The 24973-nt window shown below is 29.4% G+C and overlaps 2 protein-coding genes across 2 annotated transcripts; one reads left to right on the top strand and one right to left on the bottom strand.

The window, feature by feature from the left end:
* Window positions 1-14177: 14177 nt before the first annotated feature.
* Window positions 14178-17554, top strand: PSV08DRAFT_199080 (uncharacterized protein; the record flags this gene model as incomplete). The annotated part of the gene is made up of 4 exons (XM_014217004.2): window positions 14178-14772; window positions 14818-15075; window positions 15126-16366; window positions 16422-17554. The coding sequence occupies 4 exons, from the start codon at window positions 14178-14180 to the stop codon at window positions 17199-17201; spliced, it is 2874 nt and encodes a 957-aa protein (XP_014072479.1). The 3' UTR covers window positions 17202-17554.
* Window positions 17236-18269, bottom strand: PSV08DRAFT_387645 (uncharacterized protein; the record flags this gene model as incomplete). The annotated part of the gene is made up of 2 exons (XM_014217003.2): window positions 17236-17626; window positions 17703-18269. 2 exons carry the CDS (start codon window positions 18267-18269, stop codon window positions 17366-17368), a joined length of 828 nt encoding a protein of 275 aa, XP_014072478.1. The 3' UTR covers window positions 17236-17365.
* Between the last annotated feature and the right edge of the window lie 6704 nt (window positions 18270-24973).

Raw genomic sequence — 24973 nt, 5'->3', positions numbered from 1 at the left:
TTAGTTAACTAGTACTTAGAGCGTAATCTCTTATTTTAGCTAATTATTAATATATAATTAAAGCTTAATCGCACGCTTATATATATTAAAGGTAGAGTTCTATTAAGTTTTAATATTCTAGATTATAGATAGACATTCCTCTAGTAAAAAGTATTATTAAATAGTAAGAAATAACTTAAAACACTATAGTAATATATTAAAAGAAATATAAATAGCTTATAACTAGTATAGAGTAAGTACGTAATAAATATCTATAATAATTAATAATAACTTTTATAGTAAATTTAGCATAGAGGTCTACTAAGTAATATCTTAGATATAGTATTATTATAATACCCTCTTATTACTATTATTATCTAGACTTTATAGTTTAAGGTATTAAATAATATCTTAGATAATAAGGTTAATAATATAAGCTAAATAAGGGATTAAGTTCTTATTTTAGCTCTACCTAGTCTATCTCTAGCGTAGCTCTATTTTAATTAACTAAGTAAGAGTACTATTATTACTTATATTATTATAAGTAATATATAGTAACCTTTATATAGTATTAGTCTTAGAAAGAACTCTAAGTACTTTTTTTACTATAGATTTTCTAGTATAGCTACTATAAATAGAGATAAAATCTAGAAGTTTCTCTTAGAGCTTCTATTAAGTATTAATATAGTATTTATTAATCGCAAGGAAGAAAAAGTAGTTAGTTACTAACTATATATTAAGAGTAATAGATAGCTTAGTATTATTATCTAAATCTAATAATAGATTCTCTATAGCCTTAAAGTATTACTTTTAGAATAATTTCCTAAATTTATAATAGCTAGTTATTATAGTATTAGGCTAGAGAAAGTATATAAATTACTAAAATAATAGCTACTTAATTACTTAAAATAACTAGTTATTATTAATTACTATATATATAAGTTCCTCTTTAAAGGCCTAAGTAAAGTACTATTAGACTAAGCTATCTAAAGCTTAGAGTTAACACTAGAGTAGTATAGTTAGTATAGAAGAGTCTTATTTATATAATAGAGATATTATAGATTAATAAGTCTAGGCTTAGAGATAGTTATAGAGATAAGTAGTACTAATATTATCTTATATTAGATACTAGAGGACTAGACTATAGTTAAGGTAGAAAATATCTAGGTCTCTACTAGATATAACTACTGCCTTACTAAAACTATTCTAAATTTAGCTAGTATAATAAGTAGATCTCTACTATAGCTATTTACTTACTAAAGACTTAGCCTAGGCTATTCCCCTCTACTAGTCTTCCTATACTAAGATAATCTCTTTCTCTTAGTTACTTAGTCTCTTAGTAAAAACTAAATACTTTAGAAGTATTATTATTATATAGCTACTATCTTTAACTATTTAGAGAGTAATTATCTAAAATAGCTAAATAATATCTAAGATACTAGGTTATTATTTAACTATTATAATATATATAGAAATTATAAGATATAATAAAGATTTATAGTAAATCTAAAATATAAAAAAAATATAGAATTTATTTTAAATAAAGTATTCTTATTTTATTAATATTTATTAACTTAAAATATCTATAATTAATAGAAAGAGTAGTAAAGAACTAGATACTTTAAAGAATTAAGTTAATATTATTAGATAGAGTAGTTTAAAGTTTTATTATAATAAGATTAGATTAGTATACTAAGTAGATTATAAAATAGACTAGACAGGCCTTTTATATAATAATTAGCTATAATAAGAACTTAATAAACTACTAATCCTTTATTAGCTAGTTATACTATAGCTTATACCTTATTATTATTAGTAAATCTCTTAAACTTAGACTTAAGGTCGTCTTAATCCTAAAACCTATTATTATTATCTTTACTACCCTCTCTATTAAGTTCTTAAACTTTAGAAGCCTCTTACTACTTATTAGTAATATAATTGCTAGTATTATTAATATTCTTATTATCTTTAATATCTACTTTCTTCTTATACTTATTGCTATTCTAGCTCTTAATATAAGGCTTATTATTATTTAGTATTATATCTAGGTTAAACTAGTTATACATTAGTATAGGCTCGCGTTTTCTAGCGCTATTAGTAATAAAATATAATAATTATCTATTATAACTTACTTCTATTTAGTATTAGTAATAAGAGCTAGCTTATTTAGAGATAGACCTTTAATAAACTTATATTACTTATCTTTCTCTTATTTACTTTTAAATAAGTTATTTTTAAACTTTTTTAACCTACTCTAGTATTTATTATAAAGAAGCTTCTCTAAAATACTACCTAATAAGAATAGGTAAGTAGAAAAATAAGACTAAGATAGTTTAGCTAAAGAGCTCTTACTAGCCTCTTAAGCGTAGCTAAGAATATCTTTATACTATCTTTTATTAATCTTATTTTTAATCTTAGACTACTTCTTATAAACTACTTAAAGAGCTTATTTAAGCTACTTAGCTAAGTATTATTAGTATAAACTTATAATAAATTCTTATAATAATTAACTACTATACTTATTACTAAAGCGCTATTAAAAAAGAAACTCTTCTTTATTAACTAGATACTAAGCTTTAGCTATTTCTAGGAGCTTATTATAGTCTTTAGACGCCTTAACCTTCTTATATAAATAGTATTTTATACTATAGTCTAAATCTTTAGCTTTCTTAAGAGCTATCTTCTCTTAAGTTCTTATAGTAATATAATCTCTTTATATAGTAGCGCGTAAACTACTACTTAGCTAGCCCTTATATAGAGCGCTAAAACTAGTAAGGTATTCTTTTTATAAGCTACTAGAGCCGCGTTTTATAATAATATTATTAATCTTATTTTACTTATAGTTAAAACCCTATACTAGTTAGTAGCTACTATAATAATAGAATATAGTAAATACTTTAGTAAGAACCTTCTACTCTTCTTACGTAAAGCTATTAGGTAGTTTAATAAAGTAGAGTGTAACTAACTCTTCTAGTATTTTATTATTATTAGGCTCTAGCTTAATCTACTTTATAGCTTACTATAATAATAGTCTATAAGAAGTATTTAAAACTAGTACTATAGTTAGATAGAGTAGGTTATAGTTAGATACTTTATAATATTTTTCTATACTTAGTGTGTACTAGTATAGTAGCTAGCGTCTAGCTAGCGTATTAGCTTATACTCTTATTTTTAGTCTTAAAAAAAGTCTAAAATTTATAATTTTAGTATTAGCTAATAGCGCTTATTAAAGGCTAACTTAAGGTAGATTATTATAGCTTTTTATTATAGCTTTATTATAGTAGACTAGGAGTGTAATTAGAGAAATCTCTATAGTTCGCTTTAAACTCTAGACCCTACTAAGCTACTAGCGCTAAGGCTAGCGTAGAAACTTAAAGTTAAGTTTAATTATTATTCTATTAAGAGGGTATAGAAGTGACTAGTACTATTTAAATTAGCGATTTAAGTAGTACTTAACTATAGAGTATTATAGTTTTTTATTATAAATTAGGCTAGCTATTAAGGTGTTTATTAGTAGGGTCTTACTAGACTCTAATTTTTACTATACTATAGCCTAGAGCTTTAACCTTTTTAAAATATATAAATAACCTAACTAACTATCTATCTATCTAACTAATAACTTAGCTAACTACTACTACTCTACTTTATTATATTATATTATAGCGCGTACTAAAAAATAAGCTAAATATTAACCTATAAAAGGTACTACAAGGAAGATAGTACTAAGTAATAAAAAAGCTATTAGATAGCTAGCCCTGTGCCACTGCGCTACTACAACTAAAAAGGTACGAATAATTAGCGTTCTACTAATACTCTGCACAGGATAGTATATATCGTCAGCGCAGCGCTTAATAAAAGCTAGTAAAGATTTAGTAGAACCCGCGCGTAAGAAGCGACGCTAGAAACCTAGTAGTAAGTTATTATAGTATCTTATTATAGTACTTAACTAATAGATAGTAGCTATTATACTACGTAAAATTAAAACGTAGTAGATAAGAGGTAACCTATTATTACTAAAGCTACTATTTTTACCCCTTATATAAGAGATTACTAAAAACTTTAAACTAGAACTACGTTTTTAATAGTAGACTCTTAATATACTTTAAGAAATAAGTAAAGTATTTCTTATTAGTTACTCTAAAAGTATTTATTATAAATATTTATTATATTATTATAGAATCTAACCTTAATAGACTATAACTTAAACGCTATTTATACTAAGAGAGTTACTATTTAAGTAAAAGACTCTATTCTTACTAAGCACTATCTAAAGAAGTTTACTAGTAATAGGGTTTAATAGTAATATATTAGCTATAGAGTAGTTAGTAACTTAAATAGTAATATACTAGCTATAAAGTAGTTAGTAACTTAAATAGCTCTAATAATAATATATAGACTCTGCTTTATAATAAGTATCTATAATAAATAACTCTACTACTCTTAATAACCTAACTATAATCTAACCTAAACTCTTAGTAACCTAACTATACCTTAATCTAAACTTTTAGTAACCTAACTATAGCTTAACTTAAACTCTAAGTAACCTAACTATAACCTCTACTTAATAATTTTACTAAGAGTTAGGTTAAGTTATAGTTAGGTTGCTAAGAGTTTAGGTTAGGTTATAGTTAGGTTACTAAAAGTTTAGGTTAGGTTGTAGTTAGGTTACTAAGAGTTTAAGTTAAGGTTAGGTTTAGGTTACAATTATATAAGACTCTAACCTAACCTTAACCTAAACTCTTAGTAACCTAACTATAACCTACCTCTAACTCATTTACTAGTCTAACTTTACTCCTTTCTCTAAGATAATTTTATAATTCTAATTCTAGTATTCTACTAAGTCTATTACTTTATTTTTATTAAATAGTTTCTTAAACTCTAATATTTAGTATTTTACTAAAACTACTAGTAATAGTTTATTATTTATAGACGTAACTTATAGTACTAGTTCTTTCTTTATAGTTATAATCTACTATATTTAAATAACTTCTACTCTTTAAGAGTCTTTTATATAAATTCTTATAATCTTATATAGTAAACTTATACTAAATATCTTATTTAGGTTAATATATTAATCTATTAAGTATATTTCTTATTATATAATAGTAACTTTATATATAAGTTCTTAGCTATATATTAATTTCTTTAACTAGTTAATAGTAGAGTTATACTCTAATAACTAGTTATAACTAATTATTATCTTAGTCTTACTAAGATGTATAATATTAATCTTTATTTAGCTTTCTTAACTAGCTAGGTATAATAATACTATTTTAGTCTTAAGTTAAATCTAGCTATTCTTATATATTATAAGACTATTATTAGCTAATAATACTTCTATTTATACCTTCTTAGTTTAATAGAGTATATTATTCTTCTCTACTACTTATAGTAAGATAATAGTTTATATAGTCTTACTATCTATAGGCGCTATTATCTTATATCTATTTATAAGTACTATAGCTTATAGCTATAAATTCTATACTCTTAGTTTATATACTTCTTTAAAGGTTATTATAAAACTACCTTTACTAGCGTAACTCTATCTTTAGTAGTATCTTAGTTTTTTATTTACTTACTTTTCCCCTTTTTAGAAAAGTAGTCTTTACCTTCCTTAGTAAGATAGTATATTATATACTAGTTATTATAATAAAAGCTTAAATAGATATTCTAATATAGTATATCTTCCTTTATAACCTCTCTTCTTAGACTTAGCTTTATTATTTTATAAATTAGGTATCTATCTACTTTATAAATATTTACTATTAAAGTACTATATAGATAATTATTTACTCTTTAAGTATTTTTAAACTATTATTAATAAAAAGTATATCTTTTTCTATAATACGTCTATAAGAGTTATTTATAGCTCTTTTCTTTATTAAACTTTTTTTAACTTTACTTAAGTACTCTAATTATTATAACTTTTAGTCTTATAGCTCTATATATCTTATAGTTCTTTATTATATATTTCTTAGTAGATATTATACTATAGTTTTAGTTATTTAAATTTTAAGTCTTCTATTATTATTCCTTATAAAACTAGTAATTAGTTATATAATTAGTCTAGTATAGCTTCTTATAAGCTTTCTTTTCTCTTAGCTAGTATATTTAATAATACTATACTTAATACTTATTATACTATAAGTTAATATAGTAGTAATTACCCTTATTATTTCTAGTTTTTCTTACTTCTTTAAGTAATAATTATACTATTTTAAGTAGTTAACTTAATATAGGTGCTTATATTACTTTATTTATTTCTTAAATACCTAAGGCGTTTTCTTATTATTAAATTTTTTAAATATAGGTTATTTTTAGGTAGCTCTATAAGTAATTTCCACTATATAGAGTTTTATAACTATAATTTATTCTTAAATATTATAGTTATTAGCTTAGTGCTTAGTATTTCTATAAATCTAGTACTATTAGTTTCTTAGATAGCGTAGTACCTTTACCCCTTTAACTTACTAATCTATTAGTAGTAGTTTATTTTACTTAAAGTCTTTAAGTCTAAGTACCTCTTTTACTATTTTAAATTCTTTCTCTATAACTTCTTTATATATCTTATTAAGGAAAGTCTTATAATTAGCCTATCTTACCTTATTATATAAGTTTAAGTTACTAAGAGTTTTATTTAACTTCTTAGTTAGGTAAAGTATTACTATCTATAGTATCTTAATCTTAACTACTTCTTATTTAACTTTATTTTTTAGAAAGCTCTTATAGAAGTGTCCTACTTTACTATAGTAGAGGTATACCTTACTATTATAACGCTTCTAGCGTTCTTTCTTAGAAAGACTATTATTAAACTTTTCTTAAACTTTATTCTTATTCTTAAACTTATCTTATACTTTACTAATTATATATATATCTTTATTATAATTCTTATTATTCTAATATCTTTAGATATTAGTAAAGAGTAGTTCTAGTCTATATCCTTTCTAGGCTTCTTTTTATTCCTATAATTATATATTAATTTCTATTACTTACTTAATTAATAAGTATAAATTCTTTAGCTTATTATAATATATAAGTTTATTCTTAATATTTTTCTTTAGACTTACTTTATATACTATTTAAAGTGCTAAATTATCTTAATTAATTTATATTTATAGTTACTTAAACTTTACTATATAAGCTAATATAGCTTTAGTCTACTTTAAGTAAGATATTACTTTCTCTACCTAGCTTTCTACGTCTACCTCTCTAAAAATATATCTTAATTCCTCTTTAAAGTTAGCCTAACTATTAAATAAGATATATATCTTATTCTCTATTTCTTTATTATTAATATTTATTAGAAAGTTCTCTATATAAAGTTATATCTTACTTACTACTTTTTTCTTTATATAAATATTAGCTTTAAGTATCTTTTCTTTATTATTTAGTATATTATTTTAACTATAGTATAACTTAATATAAGTAAGAAACGATTATAACTCTTCTTAGTTACTATTATATTTATTTAGGGTCGCTATTTTAAGTTTCTTAATAGGCTTTTTATTTAGTATAGCTATTAGCTAGCTTATAAGCTAATTAATTATTACTTATATTTTAGCTATCTACTATATATAAATTATAGCTTAGTACTTAAGATTCTATAACTCTTATAAATTATATATATTATTATCTACTTTATTATTAGTTAGAGTTAGTATTTTACTAATAAGTATTAGATTAGGCTCTTATCTAGAACTCTAAACTAGTCTACTAGCGCTAGCTTATAACTTAGAGTAATTATAAGATATTTTTAAATCTTAATTAGGCGTCTTAATATTAATCTTTCTAAGTCTACTAAATTTATAAGTAGTTAAAGTATTATATAGAGTTTAGTACGAATACTTCTTTAAGCTTAATTTAGATTAGAGTAAGTAAGATAGTATAAAGAGCGCTATAAGGTAGTTATCTAGTAATATAGTAGTGTAGGCGTACTTAGATAGAAAATAATAATAGTTTAATAATTTCTAATCTATATTAAATAGACTAATAAGTATTAATCTTATAAAGTTTAGTAACTAGTAAGAAAGTATAATTTAAGTTAACTATAATAAGAGTTAATAATAAAACCTATTTATTCTTATATCCTTATTACTTCTAGTTCTACTATTAAAATACTAACCTACTATCACTAATAGTTATCTCTACTTCTAATAGCTGCCATTATATATAGGTTCTACTATTACTAATAGTACTATCTTAGTATAATAGTATATTACGTAACTTAGCTCTGTAATATCTATCCTTCCTATTAAGATCTTAAGTAGTTTCTTAACTAGCCGTTATTATACCTAAGAAGTAAATCCTTCTACTTATTACTTATAATATATAGCCTCTTAGAGATAAGTCTAATATATCTATTTTAATCTTTATTAGTACGCCTAGAGTAAATATTCTAAAGTATAGTAGTATAGTATATACTATCTTAAGCTTATTAAAGGCTTTATTTACTTCTTTACTATATATAAATAGTATATTCTTACGCGTAAGTTATATTATTAATATTCTAATTTTTAAGAAGTTTAAAATAAATTACTAGTTAAAATTTATAAATTCTAAGAATAATTAGATCTTAATAACTATAGTTAGTATTAGCTAGTTCTTAATAACTTAAATCTTCTCTTTACTTATTTATATATTATTAACTTCTACTATATAGCCTAAAAAGTTAACCTTAGTCTTATTAAATTTATACTTCTTTAGCTTAAGTTTAAGGCTATATTTACTTAGCGCCTTAAGTACTATCTTTATATACTTATTATAATTTTTCTTATCTTCTAAATAGATAAGAATATTATTTAGGTAGGTAATAATAAATGTATATAGATATAGCCTAGGTATATTATTAATAAGTTTCTAAAACGTTACTAAGGCGTTTAGAAGCTTAAATAGTATAACTAAATACTTATAATATCTATATTAAGTTCTAAATACTATTTTCTATTTTTTACCTTTCTTTATTCTAATAAGGTAGTATTTATTTTAAAGATCTAGCGCTATAAAGATCTTTATATAAGATAATTAATCTTTAATCTCTATAATATTTAGTAGTAGGTATTAATTCTTTACTATAATATTATTAAGTTACTAATAATTAATATATAGTTAATCTATACTATTCTTCTTTAGTATAAATATAATTAGATATTCTACTAGTAACTTTAATAGTTATATATATCTCTTAGCTACACTCTTATTAATATACTCTCTTAGTACCTTAAGCTCTCTTTTTAATAGTTAATATATTAGTTAAAAATTTAGTATCTTTTCTTCTTATAAAACTATCTTATAGTCTTAGAGTTTATACTCTAGTAATACTATTTTATCTACTACTTTCTAAAATAGATATTAATATTTCTTATATTATTTAGAGAACTCTAGAGTTATACTATTTTCTCTTTCTTTTACTTTATAATTTATTAGCCTAGTTTTAGTATCTATAGAGTATAGCTTTCTATTTTAAAAACTACTTTTTAAGTACACTTTTCTCTTAGCATAATTATACTACTTAGTAATATTACTCTTATTTACTATTAAACTCTATTAGTATATAGTCTAGCTTATAGTTATATCTATTCTATATTACTTAAATTAAAATACTTTTAACTTTTAGTTAATTTATAAGTTATATTTCTTAAGCTATAAAAGTCTTAAAATAATATTATAAGTAGCTAGTCTAATAATATCTAGGTTAATCTCCTCTATATACTCTTAGATATAAAGTATTACTTTTCTAACCTTATATATAATTTTATTTTTATTTAGTATTAGCTTACTCTTAGCTATATATAGTAGGTAAGACTATTATTTTTATTATACTTTAAGTCTAGCTTAGGCTACTATATACGCTAAAATATAGTTTACTTATAATCTTAAATTTACTAGTATCTATATCTATATTTTATTAGGTTTCATCTTAAGCTTTATTAATTTTAAAAGTTTTAGTATATTAATTTCTTTAGAGTAGCCTTATTACTCTATTATTAGCTTAAAAATAACTCTTCTTATTAATATTTATAGTAGTTTTTTACTACTATATACTTCTTATATTTATTACTAAAGTATATATACTATTAGTTTTCTCTATATTCTATTAAGAGGCTATTTAAGTACTATACTTTATATACTATCTATATTTATATAATATCTTAGAGGTCTTCTTATTCTAAAAAGTATATTTTTTCCTACTTATTCTATAAGTACTTTAGGTAGCTATTATTTTTATATTTATACTATAGCTATTTATACTTAAGTATATCTTTAATATACTATAGACTTTATTTAGCTCCTCTCTTATTTAAGTAGTAAGTTAGATAGTAGTTATATATATACGTAGTCTATAATATACTTATATAGTTTCTATTTTTTATATTATACTAGTACTATATAAGTTTATAGAAGTTATTCTATTTTTATATCTTCTATATATATATTATCTTTTAGAGTATAAGTCTCTATTTTAATCTTATAATATGAGCTATAATATATATATATATATATTAGTAGTTTTTAAGTTATCTTAATCTAGTAGAAGTTAATATTTAATTATAGGTACTATAGTGTATTATATTTATTAAGTAGTATCTTATTATTATTATAGATCTTATTAGATTATCTAAGTAGTGTAGATAGTATATTAATCTATTTATTTACTTCTACTAAGTTATTTTTTAAATAGGTTTTAAGTAAGTTTAGTATTATACTATATTACATCTTTATATAGAGTCTTATTAGTCTATTTTCTTCTTATAATTATACTATCTTTTTATATTTAAATAAAAGAGGTTATTTTTCTTTATTTAGTATCTTATATTTCTTATTACTAGCTAGTTTAGCTTTAAATATATTCTTAGATATAGTTAAAGTTAGGTTATCTAATTTACTAATAACTTTTATATTATCTAAGTAGTATATAATCTTTAGTTAGGTAATAATATTCTATAATTTATTATTATCTAGCTCTAATCCATAGTGTAGAACGTTAAGGTATTATTTAACCTTATTCTTACTTAGATAGTTATATACTATATAGCCTTCCTTACTATATATATAGTAGTTAATCCTTTTCTTATTATTCTTATTCTTCTTATAGTAAGGCTTACTAGGTCTCTTTTCTTTATTTATATTATTAAGGTATATAGGTTTATATCTATTAGTTATATATATATTAGGTATTCTAAGCTAATAGCTTCTTTATTATCCTTACTTACGCTATAAATATTAGTAATACTATTATTAGAGCTACTTATTCTTATTATTATAGTTACGCGTTCTCTAGTTTAATAGTTATTCTTTTAATATAAGCTTATATAGCTTATTATTAGGTTAAATAGCTTCTACTATAAGTGTATTAAGAGTAATAACGTTAGCTCTACTTCTTATAAGTTCTTTACGCACTATTAGCTTAAGGCCTTATTAGTATATATATATAAGAGCTTTATTATCTTATTTAATATTTATTACGTATTACTAGAATTAGATTATATAATTAGTAGTAAACCTAGTCTAGTATAGAGTCTAAATCTTTTATTTTATAATTAGGGATTCTTTAAAAGGTAAAAAGTTTTATTATATCTTAGCTTTAAAAGCATGTTAGTTCTTAACTAAGTTAGTAATTTTATTATTATTGATAGAGTCGTCTATATACATATTATCTAATAATAGAGTTATATTATTTCTCTATATTACCTTAGTAGTAACTAGTAGCTAAGACAACTTTATCTTTTTTATTAATCTTATCGCTAGCTAAGTAGAAGTAATATTTAACCTAGAGGAGCTAGGCTTTAAGTTTATTATAGTTACTATAGTAAAGGTTAAACTTATAAGTATTAGCTATAGTTCCTCTAGTTTAGAAAGTAGCTAGGGTATCTATTATAATATTGCTTATTATAAAGGTGTTTAAAGTGTTAAGAGTATAGCTTAAGTAGAAGTAATATAAGACTTCTAGTATTAAGCTTCTTATTAGTTAGTTTTTATAGATAGAGTAGTAGAGTGTAATATAGTAGATAGTAACGTGTAAGTAGAATAACTCTCTATATTATACTTATACTTAAAACTTAAATTAAATATATTAAGCTATAAGAGCTTAATATCTATACTATATACTAAGAGAATATCTTATATTCTATATTATTCTATATATATTATATTGTCCTATACGTAGTACTTTATAGGATATTATAGGATTTATAGAATATACGTAACTTATCTTATAGTAGCGTTTTGCTAAGACTATAGGACGCGGGGCACTTATGCGTTATTAGTCTATATATTCTTATTACTTCGTGAGGCCTTAATATAGGCTTCTTCCTTTATTCTTCCTTTATCTTCTAGCTGTCCCTTCCTTAGGTTCGTAACAGTCTAATAAAGAGTAGTTAAGAAGCTACTTAGAATTCTAATAAATAGAATAACTATCACAGGGCTTAGAGTTATATAATATGCTATTCTGCTAAGACTAAATATCCCGCTAAGAATAGGATAGTAGAGGGTTTTAGGATAGTATACTATCCTAGACATCCCGCTAAGATATAGAAAGATAGGATAGATAGGATAGTAGAACTAGAGGTAATAAGGATATAAGGATAAATAGATTTTATTATTACTCTTATTATTGTTAACTTAAATTATACTTTCTTACTAGTTACTTTACTTAATAAGATTGTTACCTATTAGTCTATTTAATATAGATTAGTAGTTATTAAACCTTTATTACCTTCTGCTAAAGCACCCTAATCTACTATCTTGCTAGACAACCTCACGGAACACTAGCATAAAGCTTACCGGCCTTAGTGTGGGACCTAGCAAGAGAAGTATAGACCCAGACCCCGTGTAATAGAAAGTATAATTTAAGTTAACTATAATAAGAGTAGATAATAAAATCTATTTATTCTTATATTCTTATTGCTTCTAGTCCTAATATCTATAGCATCTCTTAAATGCCCTAGCATCTTAAGATGTTTAAGATGTCACTAGTATCTTCTAATGTTGTAGTATCTGCTCTCTTAGCGAGATATTACCTCTTAGCGAGATGCTAAGTCACGTAATCTACGCCCTGCGTTGATTATTACCTTCTAACGTGGACGTCTATAGGCTCCTTGCCTCCGTCCCTTTGTTAAGGAGAGAATCCTTCTTGTTACTTGTAACACGCGTGACGATATCGATGGGCGGGCGTGACGGTTTCGATGGGTAGAGCTGAGAATGGGCGCCTACGCGCGGCTGCTGATTCGAATACCTGTATGACTATTTCTAATAAATCCTAAAATTTTATTTCACAAAAACGTTCCTGAAAGGCCGGAGCTAAATAAGTCTAGATATAAGTTAAAAATAGATATAAACTTAGAGGTATAAGAGTATAAGTTTCAAGTAGGTATAAGTCTAGGTATAAGTTAGGGGTAGGTATAAACTTAGAGGTATAAGAATACGAGTTTAGGTATAAATTAGCGATAGTAAGGGCTAGTTTATTAATAGTACGTATTGTGGCGAGATTATCACTGATGCTGAAGCTAAGCGCCGCGAGAATGCAAACTAGTGACTACTAGCGAATCCCTGCTGCCGTATGTTTTTGCAGAACATTTCTCTTTTTTGATAAAGGTGTTACGCAAGCGACGTGCGCATAACCTCATTAAAATAGTAGCAGTACTTAGCGTGGGCAGTGCTTAGGGAGTTAGCGAGCATGCGCTAAGCACTGTTACTTTTTTCAATGACGGGGTATGTGCAAGTTCTAGATAAGTATATGAACACTGAAATTACTTGAAGCGTCCTTAATCCATGGTCCTAGGATAAGATAGGTATTTATTATTCTCGACAAGATTCGGAGCTACTCGCTCATTTGCCCAGAAAAAGGGCAATGAAAGGCCAATAGTTGGCAGGGGGGAAATGACAGGCACAATTAGGATTGTGCGGGTTGAATAACAGGCTTGGCAGCACAAAGGGAAAAAAGGGTCTGTATGACGTAGCGGAGTGGACCTGCATGTATCGCAAATCCGGGGACCATCTCCACCAGCCTCTAGCCCCCAAGCTCCCATAGCCCCCTAATCTTCACAAGATAATTCTTGGTGCACCCTTTTGCTTGTTCCTTTTCCTTTTGTTTGTCACGCGTTGCGTATTTCTTTTTTCGTCCGCAGTTGTGACTCGACGTGTTCCTGGAAACGTCTTGCTGGCCTGTCCCGCCAGCTCCGCACCCCTGAATCAAACCCGCGATGCCTGTCAATACCATTTCGGTGGGCGCTGCTGTTACGCCCACAATTATCCAGACATATCTCTCACATTACCTCAACCGCCGGCCCCTTTCGCAGAAGCCGACAGCGCACATATCCTACCACGAAGGCCTCGAGCTCATTCGCCGTTTCCTCCACTACGCCTCACTGCATACTGTCGATGAATTACAGGCATTTACCTCGCAATGGGTTCCGGTCCCACGCTGGGTACATGTGAACGAGGTGGAAATCTCAAGCCGTCTGTTACAGCGCTCTGCTGAGCTCGTTTCCGCGCAATTGGGCCCCAAGGGCATCAGGGCCGTCGGAGGAGAACAATGGTGGCAGTGGCGGCGCGAGGGAACCACACTAAAAGCAGAATGGATTGAGATGCGCAAGGACTACGAGGCGAGAAAACAATTGGCGATTCACAAGGGCGACCGCATCATGCTCTACGTCCATGGCGGCGCCTACTTCTTTGGCAGTGTAGATGAGCACCGCTATCAAATGCAGAGACATGCGCGCAAGCTCAAAGCCAGGGTTTTGGCTCCCAAATACAGACTTGCGCCACAATTTCCGTTTCCATGCGGTTTGCATGACTGTGAGTAATTAATCGGCCATCTGCGCGCCATGTTGACAATCGTAGGTTTGGCTGTATACCTCTACCTCCTCGAAGAGAAGCATGATCCGACTACCATTATTCTTGCCGGTGACTCTGCGGGCGGAGGGATGGTCTTGAGCATGCTGGTAACGCTTCGCGACCAAGGCATACCTCCACCCGCGGGAGCGATCTTGATCAGCCCTTGGGTGGATCTGACTCATAGCTTTCCAAGTCTAGGTGGTGATGGCAAAATGGATTATATCCCGCCTCACGGGTTCTTACATAAACCCAGCATTAGTTGGCGTAGGCCGCCTTCTTCAGCTATATACATCGAGCGGCTGACCCTGTACTAGCACCTCCAAATGCAGACGACATGCTTGAAATCGAAACATCGGCAAAAGCAGGAACCGAGAAGGACGACGAGAAACAGAAGGCAAAAAGCCACGAAGAAACCAAAGAGCAAAAAGCAGACCGCGTACGCGGATTTTCCGTCACCTCCAATGATCGTCCTGTCTTCGATGACGGCTCAAAGCCTTCTGGTACAGGTCATGATGCCGACATTTGGATCTCGCCCGACGGTAAATACAGCGTAGGGCCAAAGAGTCAGCTCTCGGTGCAACTCGAAGACGTGCGAGTTGAGATCAAGGATCAAATCCAGTTATACACTCCCAACCACATGCTGACACACCCTCTGGTTTCACCAGCTTTACAGCCAACGCTTGGGGGCTTACCACCTTTATTGATTCAGACAGGAGGTGGCGAATTGCTTAGAGACGAGCAAATCTACCTTGCCCACAAAGCTGCACAACCGCTTGCCTATATACCACCGCCGTCCAATAACCAAACTGCCCAGGAGATACAGGCTCAAGTAGCCAACTACAAACCAACCAATGTCCTACTCCAGGTCTGGGATGACTTGTGCCATGTGTGTCCTACTCTCAGCTTTACCCGGCCAGCCAAACATATGTACCGCAGCATTGCTCAGTTCGGTGCTTGGGCACTTGCGCGTGCTCAAAAGAAGTCTATTGATATCCTTGACGACGATGAGATTTCCTATCTGAGCAGTGATTCGAGCTCTTCATCAGAATCAGAAAGAGCTGGCCCCAATGTTTCATCCAACAGTGCAAATGCATCGAATGCGAATTTTCTACAGAATGATTCGACGACTGAAAAGAAAGGACAGGCAGAACCTCGCATCGGCAGAGCTGGAGACCCGATTCCGCCTTTCGAAAATCATATGATTCGTCAACGCGTCGACCGACATGGGCGAATCCATCCACTCGCCGCCAAGGAAGACCTCCCTGCTCTCAATATTCCCAGCATTAATGTTGGCGTGCCAAAAACGGGCCCTGTGAGCAAGTGGATGAAGGCACAGTCGCAGTGGAACTCAAAGTTTGCAAAGCAAAAGATCAAGATCCAGAAGCAGAGAATTGAGGACATGCGAAGAGGTTTCGAGGGCTTTGATGGGGAAACGCCACCCCCTACAGCCCTCGCTGGAAGAAGGGTCAAGGGTATGAAGAATGAAAAGACTAAGAAGAAGAGTTGGGGTATGTCGATGTGGTCTATCTGGGGCAGTTCGCATGACCAAGCTACCGTAAGTCCGTGTATCACTTAATGGCGTGATCTGTCCCCTTAGCTGACGAATACAGATTGTACGAGAAGGAAAGGCAGAGCAGGGTGCTACCGAGCCAACAAACACTGTGGAAGCTCCACAGCCCTCAGATACAGATGGTGCAACGGAAAGCAAGTCCAAGCGAAGCCGTGCAACTGGACTATCTATGCCGAATTTCAAACGCGCAAGGTCACGCTCCCGCGTTTCGGCTGTTATTGATCGAGGCCAGGCTGATTTGGCTATGGACGATTTGTCCCAGATGGACCTGCCAAAACCCGGGCTTGCTGACGCAACAAGACTAGCACCTGAGCGTGCTACTTCGGGCTTGCCATCGCTCACTGTTGAACAAGACAATCAGACCTCCACGCCTAATGTCATAGCCTCAGACAACCCCGCATTACCCAGTACTATCATTCCCAGTACTGATACCCTGACAACACGCCCTACAGCAGGTGGCATTGCATATCCATTCCGCCTCAAAGTCGATGGAGCAGAAGGAAGAGATGTCAACGCTAGCACAGTTACACTTGCCAGTGTAAACATTACTACACCCCCAGCCGTCGATTCAAATGAGTTTGAGAAACAGCTTGGAAATTCTATGTCAATTTCTGAAACCATTAGCGATCAAGTGCAGAAGGAGCAGGGAAAAGAAAGCAAGCACAGTTCAAGCACCGGAAAGGGGGCAGGGCTATTTAGCAATGGAGTTGATGAACCAGAGTCCGACGAGGAGAAGAAGATAGAGCGCCCGCCTGTAGAGAGGTTTGAGACCGCAAAAGAAGATCTCAGTGCTCTTGCTGCAGGCGATACGAAGCCGTAATGGCAGGTAGTAAACGAAGTTGGTTGGAGTAAAAAGGTTAAGAGTGTAACATGTAGATACCCCATCGCGAGATATTCATAATGCTGATACATAAGACGATACTAATGTTCAACTTTCTGTACCACTCGAGTAGATTTTCAAATTTCTGAACGCTTCTAGTTTTTTTAGACTTTCTGCTCCGCCATCCACTTTTCCGCTTCCTCCTTGTACTCTGGACGCCGTCTTGTCAACGGCGACCGTCCATTGATAATATCGCCCACAATCCACAACATACACTTCTTATCCGTCTCTTCAGTGACCTGGCCATCGGGACCAATGATATAGAACTTGTCATCTTTCATCTTCTCAAACATGTACTCTGCCACTTGGTCCGCAGACCACGCACCCTCTGGCGTTTCTGTGTCGCTGCCAGGCACTTTTCCAGCCTATAACCAAACTATCAGCAAACACATCCAAACAAGACCCCTCCGCCCACACAAGGAAATTCAATGCAAAACTTACCAACCCGGTGAACGTCCACCCAGGAACCAATAAATGTACCCCAACATTCGTGTCCTTAAGATCAAAATTCAAATGCTCTGCTAGAGTCTTAACTGCCGCTTTGCTAGCATTGTATGCCGCGTTCCCTGGCGGATTCGTAATCCCTTGTTTGCTCCCCGTAATCACAATCGCCTTCTTCTCCGCCTCCTTCTCTTTCTCCAGCATCACCGGCACAAACGCATTCAGCCCATTCACCACGCCCCCCAGATTCGTCCCGAGGATGCTGTCAAAGTACTCGGCGTCGCCCCACGTTCCTTTTCCCCCAATGCCAGCGTTCAGCATGAGGAAATCGATGTCGGACCCGATGCGTTGTTTGAGGGAAGTCCAGTCGGAGCGAGAGGTTACGTCTGCTTTTATGGAAGTTAGGTTTCCGGAGAGGGATTTGGAGGCTTGGTCGAGTAGGGTTTGGTTGGTGTCGGTTATGGTAACGCGCATGGAGTGCGAGAGGCAGAGGCGCGCGACGGCATAGCCGATGCCGGAGGCGCCGCCGGTTATGAGGGCATGGGCGGAGGGGCGAAAAACGGACATGTTTTTTTTGGAGGGGAATTGGGATTTTCGGGAAAGAATAGAGGGGAAAGATATAAGGAACTGATGTGCAGGGGTAGTAGTGTATTGGGAGGGGTAATGGTCGTTCTTTAAGTCGGTGTTTAGTTATCTCCGTTGGAAATGACATGATGGTATCCGCAGACATGCCGCTTGCAAAATGAATAGTTGTGAGGTACTAGTAGGTATGCTTCGTTCCTACTTACTAGACAACACCATGGATATATCTGGGTTCGGAATGCATATAGTAGTCATTCTTGACCTGCAACTCCTGTCTTGCTGGAACTAATCTTCCGTGTTATTGATAGAAGAAAGGGTTGACTAACCCTCTCATTCTTTCTGTACATTTTACAACAAACATATACTGAATATTGCTTCTATTCGCTTAAGAATATTCAATGTCGCATTAGGGTTAAATTGTATTTCTGTGTTTGACAAGTATGGCCTTTGTAAACACATAATCGCTATTTGCCCTCGTATTAGGCACTACGTTCCCTAAGTCTAGTACAATATCTCTAATTAGGTAAAATGTATTAGAAAGTAGTCTTACGCTAGAGTTCAAATAAAAATATGCATATGCGTACAACATGTAAGGGTTAGCATTGACGGTTGAATAAAGACTTTTGTTGCTTTGGCACAACGTTCAAGATTGTGATTCTAGGTCCAGACCACCTCCGATCATCATCCTTCTTTCCTTGCAACGGCGAACTCTTTTTTTCTTTATTTTGCCTACAAATTGAAACAAATTGAACTCTCAAAGAGAAAAAACGAACTCATGCTAAGCCATTGTTACCGAAAATATATCCAAGATTGTGCTGTATTATTATTATTATTATTATTATTCCATTATAGCCCTGTATCAGCCGTTAACTATGTAGGACTTTAGCGGAAGGCCGTTCTATCTAGCTAGTTACATTTTAATACTTTGTGCTGTATTGCGTAACTGTAGTGCTTCAGCCTATATCTAGCTAAGCTATTACTAGCTTTCTAGACGCCTGGTGCTTAAGAGCAGTTTAGTAATAGGGAGAGATATAGGGTAGCTAGGCTTCCTTTTAGTAAGTTCTCTTAGGGGATGTTAATGTGAGACTATTAGGTTGGAATAGGCACAGGTAGAGAGTAGTACAAGTAGTTAGAGAGTAAATAGTCTATATTCACTTAGACAAACAGCTACTAAGCTAAGATAGTATTTAGAGAGCTTATATAGATAGCCTTAGATTAGACCTTACTAAGAGGGGCTAGAGTTAACTAGCCTAAACTAAGGTAGTGAAGAGGTCTACGAAATAGAATAGTTCCTAATAATATCCCTCTTCTTAAGGCTTAAAGGTCTTAAGAGAGCTAAAAGAAAGCGCTATAGAGATATTTATATTAAAATAAGTTAGGCTAGTATAACTAGATATAGAGGATATTAGAATATAGTTTAATAGAGTTATTTAGCTAAAAGTAGGTAAGATTAGAGCTATCTAGCGTTATAGTAAATATTTTCTTACTTAAGGTAAAGTTTCTCTTACCTTAGGTAATTTTATAAGTAAAGTTAAGTATTTTTCCTAGCTATAGTGCCTTAGATTAAAGTAACCTAGCTTAGATTAGGGTATTCTTACCTATATTACGTTTACCTTCACTTTTACTACTACCTACGCTAGCGCTAGCTAGAAGATTCTAGCTTATACTAGGGCTACGCTATAGCTAATTAGCCTAGATTAGCCTAGCTTAGCTATATAAGCTCTCTATAGCTATATATTAAGTTAGCTCTACTAAGTTTTTTATTTTCTCTATATATATTTCTATTTTTAAATATTATAAGTAGTACTATTCTTTATATCTTTACTTTTTTCTTTCTTCTTCTTCCCTCTAGTAAGCTAGAGGGGCCTAGATTAGGCCTATTTAGACTAGTTTAGCTCCTTTTAGTCTACCTCTTCTCTATTCTAGCTGTATAAGTATAGGCTAACTTCTTTAAATACTAGTCTACTTAAGCTACTCTACTTTAAGCTATAGAGGCCTTAATTAATACGTTTAAGAATATATAAGCTATACTTATATTATTATTAACTAAATAAGGCTAATTTAAACTAATTTACTATAATATTAAATAATTTAAATAAAATTAATAAGATTATAGCTTCTAACCTCTTTACTAAGAAGAGTAAGGTATTATTTTAATTATATATATGCTATCTAATAGTATATTTATATAGAGAGCTTATTATATTTAGTAAGATAGGCTATATATTACTTAACTATACAATGAAGTATATTACTTATATCTTCGCCTTATATAAGATTAAACTTACTAATAATAGTACTACTATATAGACTTTTAAGTATTTATACTATATATATATTTATTAGTTATAACTATTATATTATTATATAGGGTTTAGGTCTATACTACTCTAGTTAGGTCCGCTACTATAGCTAATAAGCCTTACGTTAGTGTTCTATGAAGTTTATCTAGTAAGATAGTAGAGTAGTATACTTAGATAGAAAGATAATAAAAGGTTAGATAACTTAATCTATATTACTATAGACTAATAGGTAATAATCTTATTAAGTAAAAAATACTAGTAAGAAAGTATAATTTAAGTTAACTATAATAAGAGTAAATAATAAAATCTATCTATTCTTATATTCTTATTACTTTAGTCCTAGTATCTAGCTAAGCTACTAGTATCTTAGATATTATTAGTATCTCTAGATATTCTAGTATCTCTAGAGGACCTAGCATCTCTAGATATCTTATCTTAGTAAGATACTAAGTTACGTAATCTACGCCCTACGTTAATTATTACCTTCTAACGTAGACGTACTATAGGCTTCTTACCTCTTATCTCTTCGTTAAGGAGAGAATCCTTCTTATTACTTATAATATATATAGTAAGTTAGCTTAATTTAGCTTAAATTAGAGTACTTTAAGCTAATTTAAGTAGCTTTTATAAGATATAAATATTAATTAGAAGAAGATTAATAAGTAGCTCTAAAAGATTATAGATCTTCGCAAGGCTCTTATACCTAACTAAGATTAAATTAATACTACTTATTTTAGACTTTAGAAGCTTATTAAGCTATATATTAGATTACTTAAGGCGTAAGTATACTATTTTAGTCTAGATTAGAGCCCTATTAGCTAATTTAACTTAGATACGCCCTCTATTATAAGAAGTTAATCTTATTTACTAGTACTCTTATAGCTAATAAGAAACTTACTACTAGTATCTTTAAGAAGGCTTTTAGACGTAGTTATAGTAACTATATAGCTAAAAGAGCTACTAAAGCTAAGCTTATAAAAACTAAGACTAAGAAGATTCTTAAGTAATTCTTTAATAGTAATAGCACTCCTTATAAGTATATAAGTAGATTCTTTCTTTTTTTTAATATATTATAGCCTTTAATAGCCTAGATTAGCTTAAATTAAGCTTTATTAAACCTTACTAACTTAATTATAGAAGGTTAATATTAATACTATTAGAAATAAGTACTATACTAAGATTTAGAACCTTAATATAGAGATTACGTAGATTTATACTAATACTACTACTCTTAGTAGTAAGATAAAGAGTACTACTACTAAGTTAGTAAATACTAAGTAGAAGGAGTAAAATAGTTTCTAGGTACGCCTTAATAAGTACTTTTAAAATATTAGTAGTAGTTCTTAGTTAGTTTATAGTCTAGTAGTTTATTAAAGGTTTATTCTATAGTAATTAAGTTTAAAGTAGGCTAGATTAAGCCTCTCTAAGTTAAAGGAGATTTTATTTATTTTAATACCCTCTAATAGTAGTAAATAGAGTTCTTAGTTCTCTTTCCTTTTTCTTTTTTTTAACTTTATAATTTTTTAAAATTTTCTAAGTTTAAAATTAGAAATAAGAGTACTTCTTAGTAAGCTAATAAAGGCTTATTTAGGCTAATTTAGCTTATAATAGGTAGAAGTAATATAAGTTAAGCTTTATTACACGTATATACTATTAAATACTTTAAAAACTATTTTTCTTTAGAAAATTAAAGTAAAGGTATATATTATAAGCTAAGGTAAGCTACTTATAAGTAACTAGTTTAGAAGATCTAAAGAATAAGGCTACGCTATAATTCTTTTACTACGCTATAGTTATATAACTAATTATATATAATTAGATATATCTAGCTAATTAAGGCGCGATTATTAATAATTACTTTATTAATTATATATAATTACTATTAGGAACTGTTCTATTTTATAGACCTCTTTACTATCTTAGTTTAAGCTAGTCTACTCTAGCCTCTTTTAGTAAGCTCTAATCTAGAGCTACCTATATAAGCTCTCTCAACACTATCTTAGCTTAGTAGCTATTTATCTAAGTAAATATAGACTATTTACTCTTTAACTACTTATACTACTCTCTACTTATACCTATTCTAACCTAATAGTCTTATATTTAAATAGCTCCCTCTAAAGTATAACTAAGAGGAGTAATAAGTACTACTAATAATAGAAGTATACGCTACTATAGTAGACTAGTAATAACTAGATCTTTAGAGGTATAATTATAACCTTCTATAATAGAACCTACTTAAGTAGCTATAGAAGAACTAAATAATCTTAGAAGAACCTAATCTAGCCTAAGTTATACTAAAGAAGCTTAGTTTAAGACCTCTTAGGTAGAAATATACTTTTAATTTCTAGAACTATATAAATAGCGCTAAAAAATACTAAAAGAGTAAGAACTAGCTTGTCTTTAGAAGTTAAAGTAAAGAATAGAATAAAGAGACCTTACTACTCTATAAGAAGACCTCTAAGCCCCTCTTTAATCTATTAAATATTATATTATCTTAAATATAAGTATACTAGTACTAAATAAGCTAATATAGTTTATAAACTATAATTAAGCTAAATTTAACTAATAAGAAAGAGAATATAAAGTAGCTTTTAGAGAAAACTCTTAAATCTTTATAATAAAAATAATTAAAGTTAATTTTAAACTATAATTTATCTTAAACTCTCTTAAGATAACTTAGAATATATATATTTATAATTACTAAAGAAAGAACTTATATTAGTAGCCCTTCTAGCTATAATTAAAAGTAAATATACTAAAGGCCCTTAGCCTTATAGAATAATATAAGCTTATAGCCTATAGAGACTTAAAAAGTATAAAGTAAAAGTAGACTTAGAATCTAAATAACTTTTTATTAAGGTTAGATACTCTATAAATAGAACTAAGACCTTCTAACTTAGAAGAATAAAGAATTATAGACTTTATAAAAGTATTAGTCCTTATAGTCTAAAAGAAGTTATTACTTATTAATCTAAGCCTATATAGTATAGTAAGTAACTTTAATAGCTATACTAGTCTTATTTAGAATAAAAACTATAAAGATAAACTAATATTTATAAAATAGTCTAAAAAGAAGTAGAACTAAGAGAAATTCTTTATAGAAGAAGAAGAGAAAACTTAAAAAACTTAGAAAAAGCTTAAGTAAAGTATAATAAAATAAAAGAGTATAAATTAGCCTAAGTTAGCCTAAAATAAGAGTAAATATTTTACTTTTACTTATTTTAAGTATAAGAAACCTAAATCTAAGTAGAAGAACTATAAATAAAATAATAAGAACCTCTCTAATATAATAGAGAATAAAGTAAAGAAAGGTAAAAGGTAGAAAGTATGATAGCTACACTTTCTACTTATATCTAGTAACTAGTTAAAATAAGAGATACTAAGTCTCTAAGAGAATTACTATAGAGAGAACCTTCTCTACTATTAATATTAATAGCCTAAATTAGATTATTAAATCTAATAGAAGTTATTATAAATAAATAATTGTAGTTAAACTTCTTATTAGCTCTCTTAGTAAAGAAATAGAACTTATATATTACTTTTATATTAGATTTTTTAGTAGAATATTTAGAAGGCTTAGAGATTTAGTTATATAATATAATAATAGTTACTATAAAGATAATAGACTTATAAGAACGTACTAGATTATAAGTAGTTCTTTTTATTATTAGAAAGATTAAATATTTTAAGATTTATTTACGTCTTTCTTAGATTAATATATACTAGCTAAAGATTATCTATATAATAAGGTAAGTACTCTTTAAAGGTAAGAAAGATATATTAAGGCTAAAATTTTAGAAGATTAGTATTAAAGATACTAAGAAATTTAATAAGACGCTTAGAATACTCTCTATAAATATCTACGTACTCTTAGTAGCTACTATAGCTAAATTTAACTTTAGTAAGAATAATAAGAATAAGGCTAACTTAGAAGGGGCTAATAAAGCCTAGTTTAGCCTAGAGAGGGCTATACTACTTTAGTTACCTCTATAGTATACTAAGTTTATAGAGCTATACTTAAAAGTAGAGTTATACTTTTTTACTAAATATAGTTTATATAATTTAGTAATAACCTTATAAGAAGGTACTATACTACTCTATAGTTTACTATATAGTCTTTTAAAGATAGAATTAAGACTATTATAAGAGTATTTAGAAGAATATCTTATAAAGAGAGAAATTAGATACTTAAAGTCGCTAGTAGGCGTACTAATTCTCTTTACTAAGAAAAAAAAATAGAAGTATAAAGTTATATATAGACTATAGAGGTCTTAATAAAATAACTATTAAAAACTACTATTCTTTGTTATTAATTACTAAGTCTCTAGATAGGTTAGCCTAAGCTAAGTACTATATAAAGCTTAATATATAAGAAGTCTATTATTA

Source organism: Bipolaris maydis (genome assembly GCF_028858645.1).
Source record: "Bipolaris maydis strain C4 unplaced genomic scaffold PSV08scaffold_4, whole genome shotgun sequence".
Classification (NCBI taxonomy): domain Eukaryota; kingdom Fungi; phylum Ascomycota; class Dothideomycetes; order Pleosporales; family Pleosporaceae; genus Bipolaris; species Bipolaris maydis.
This window is presented reverse-complemented; position numbering and strand designations above follow the sequence as displayed.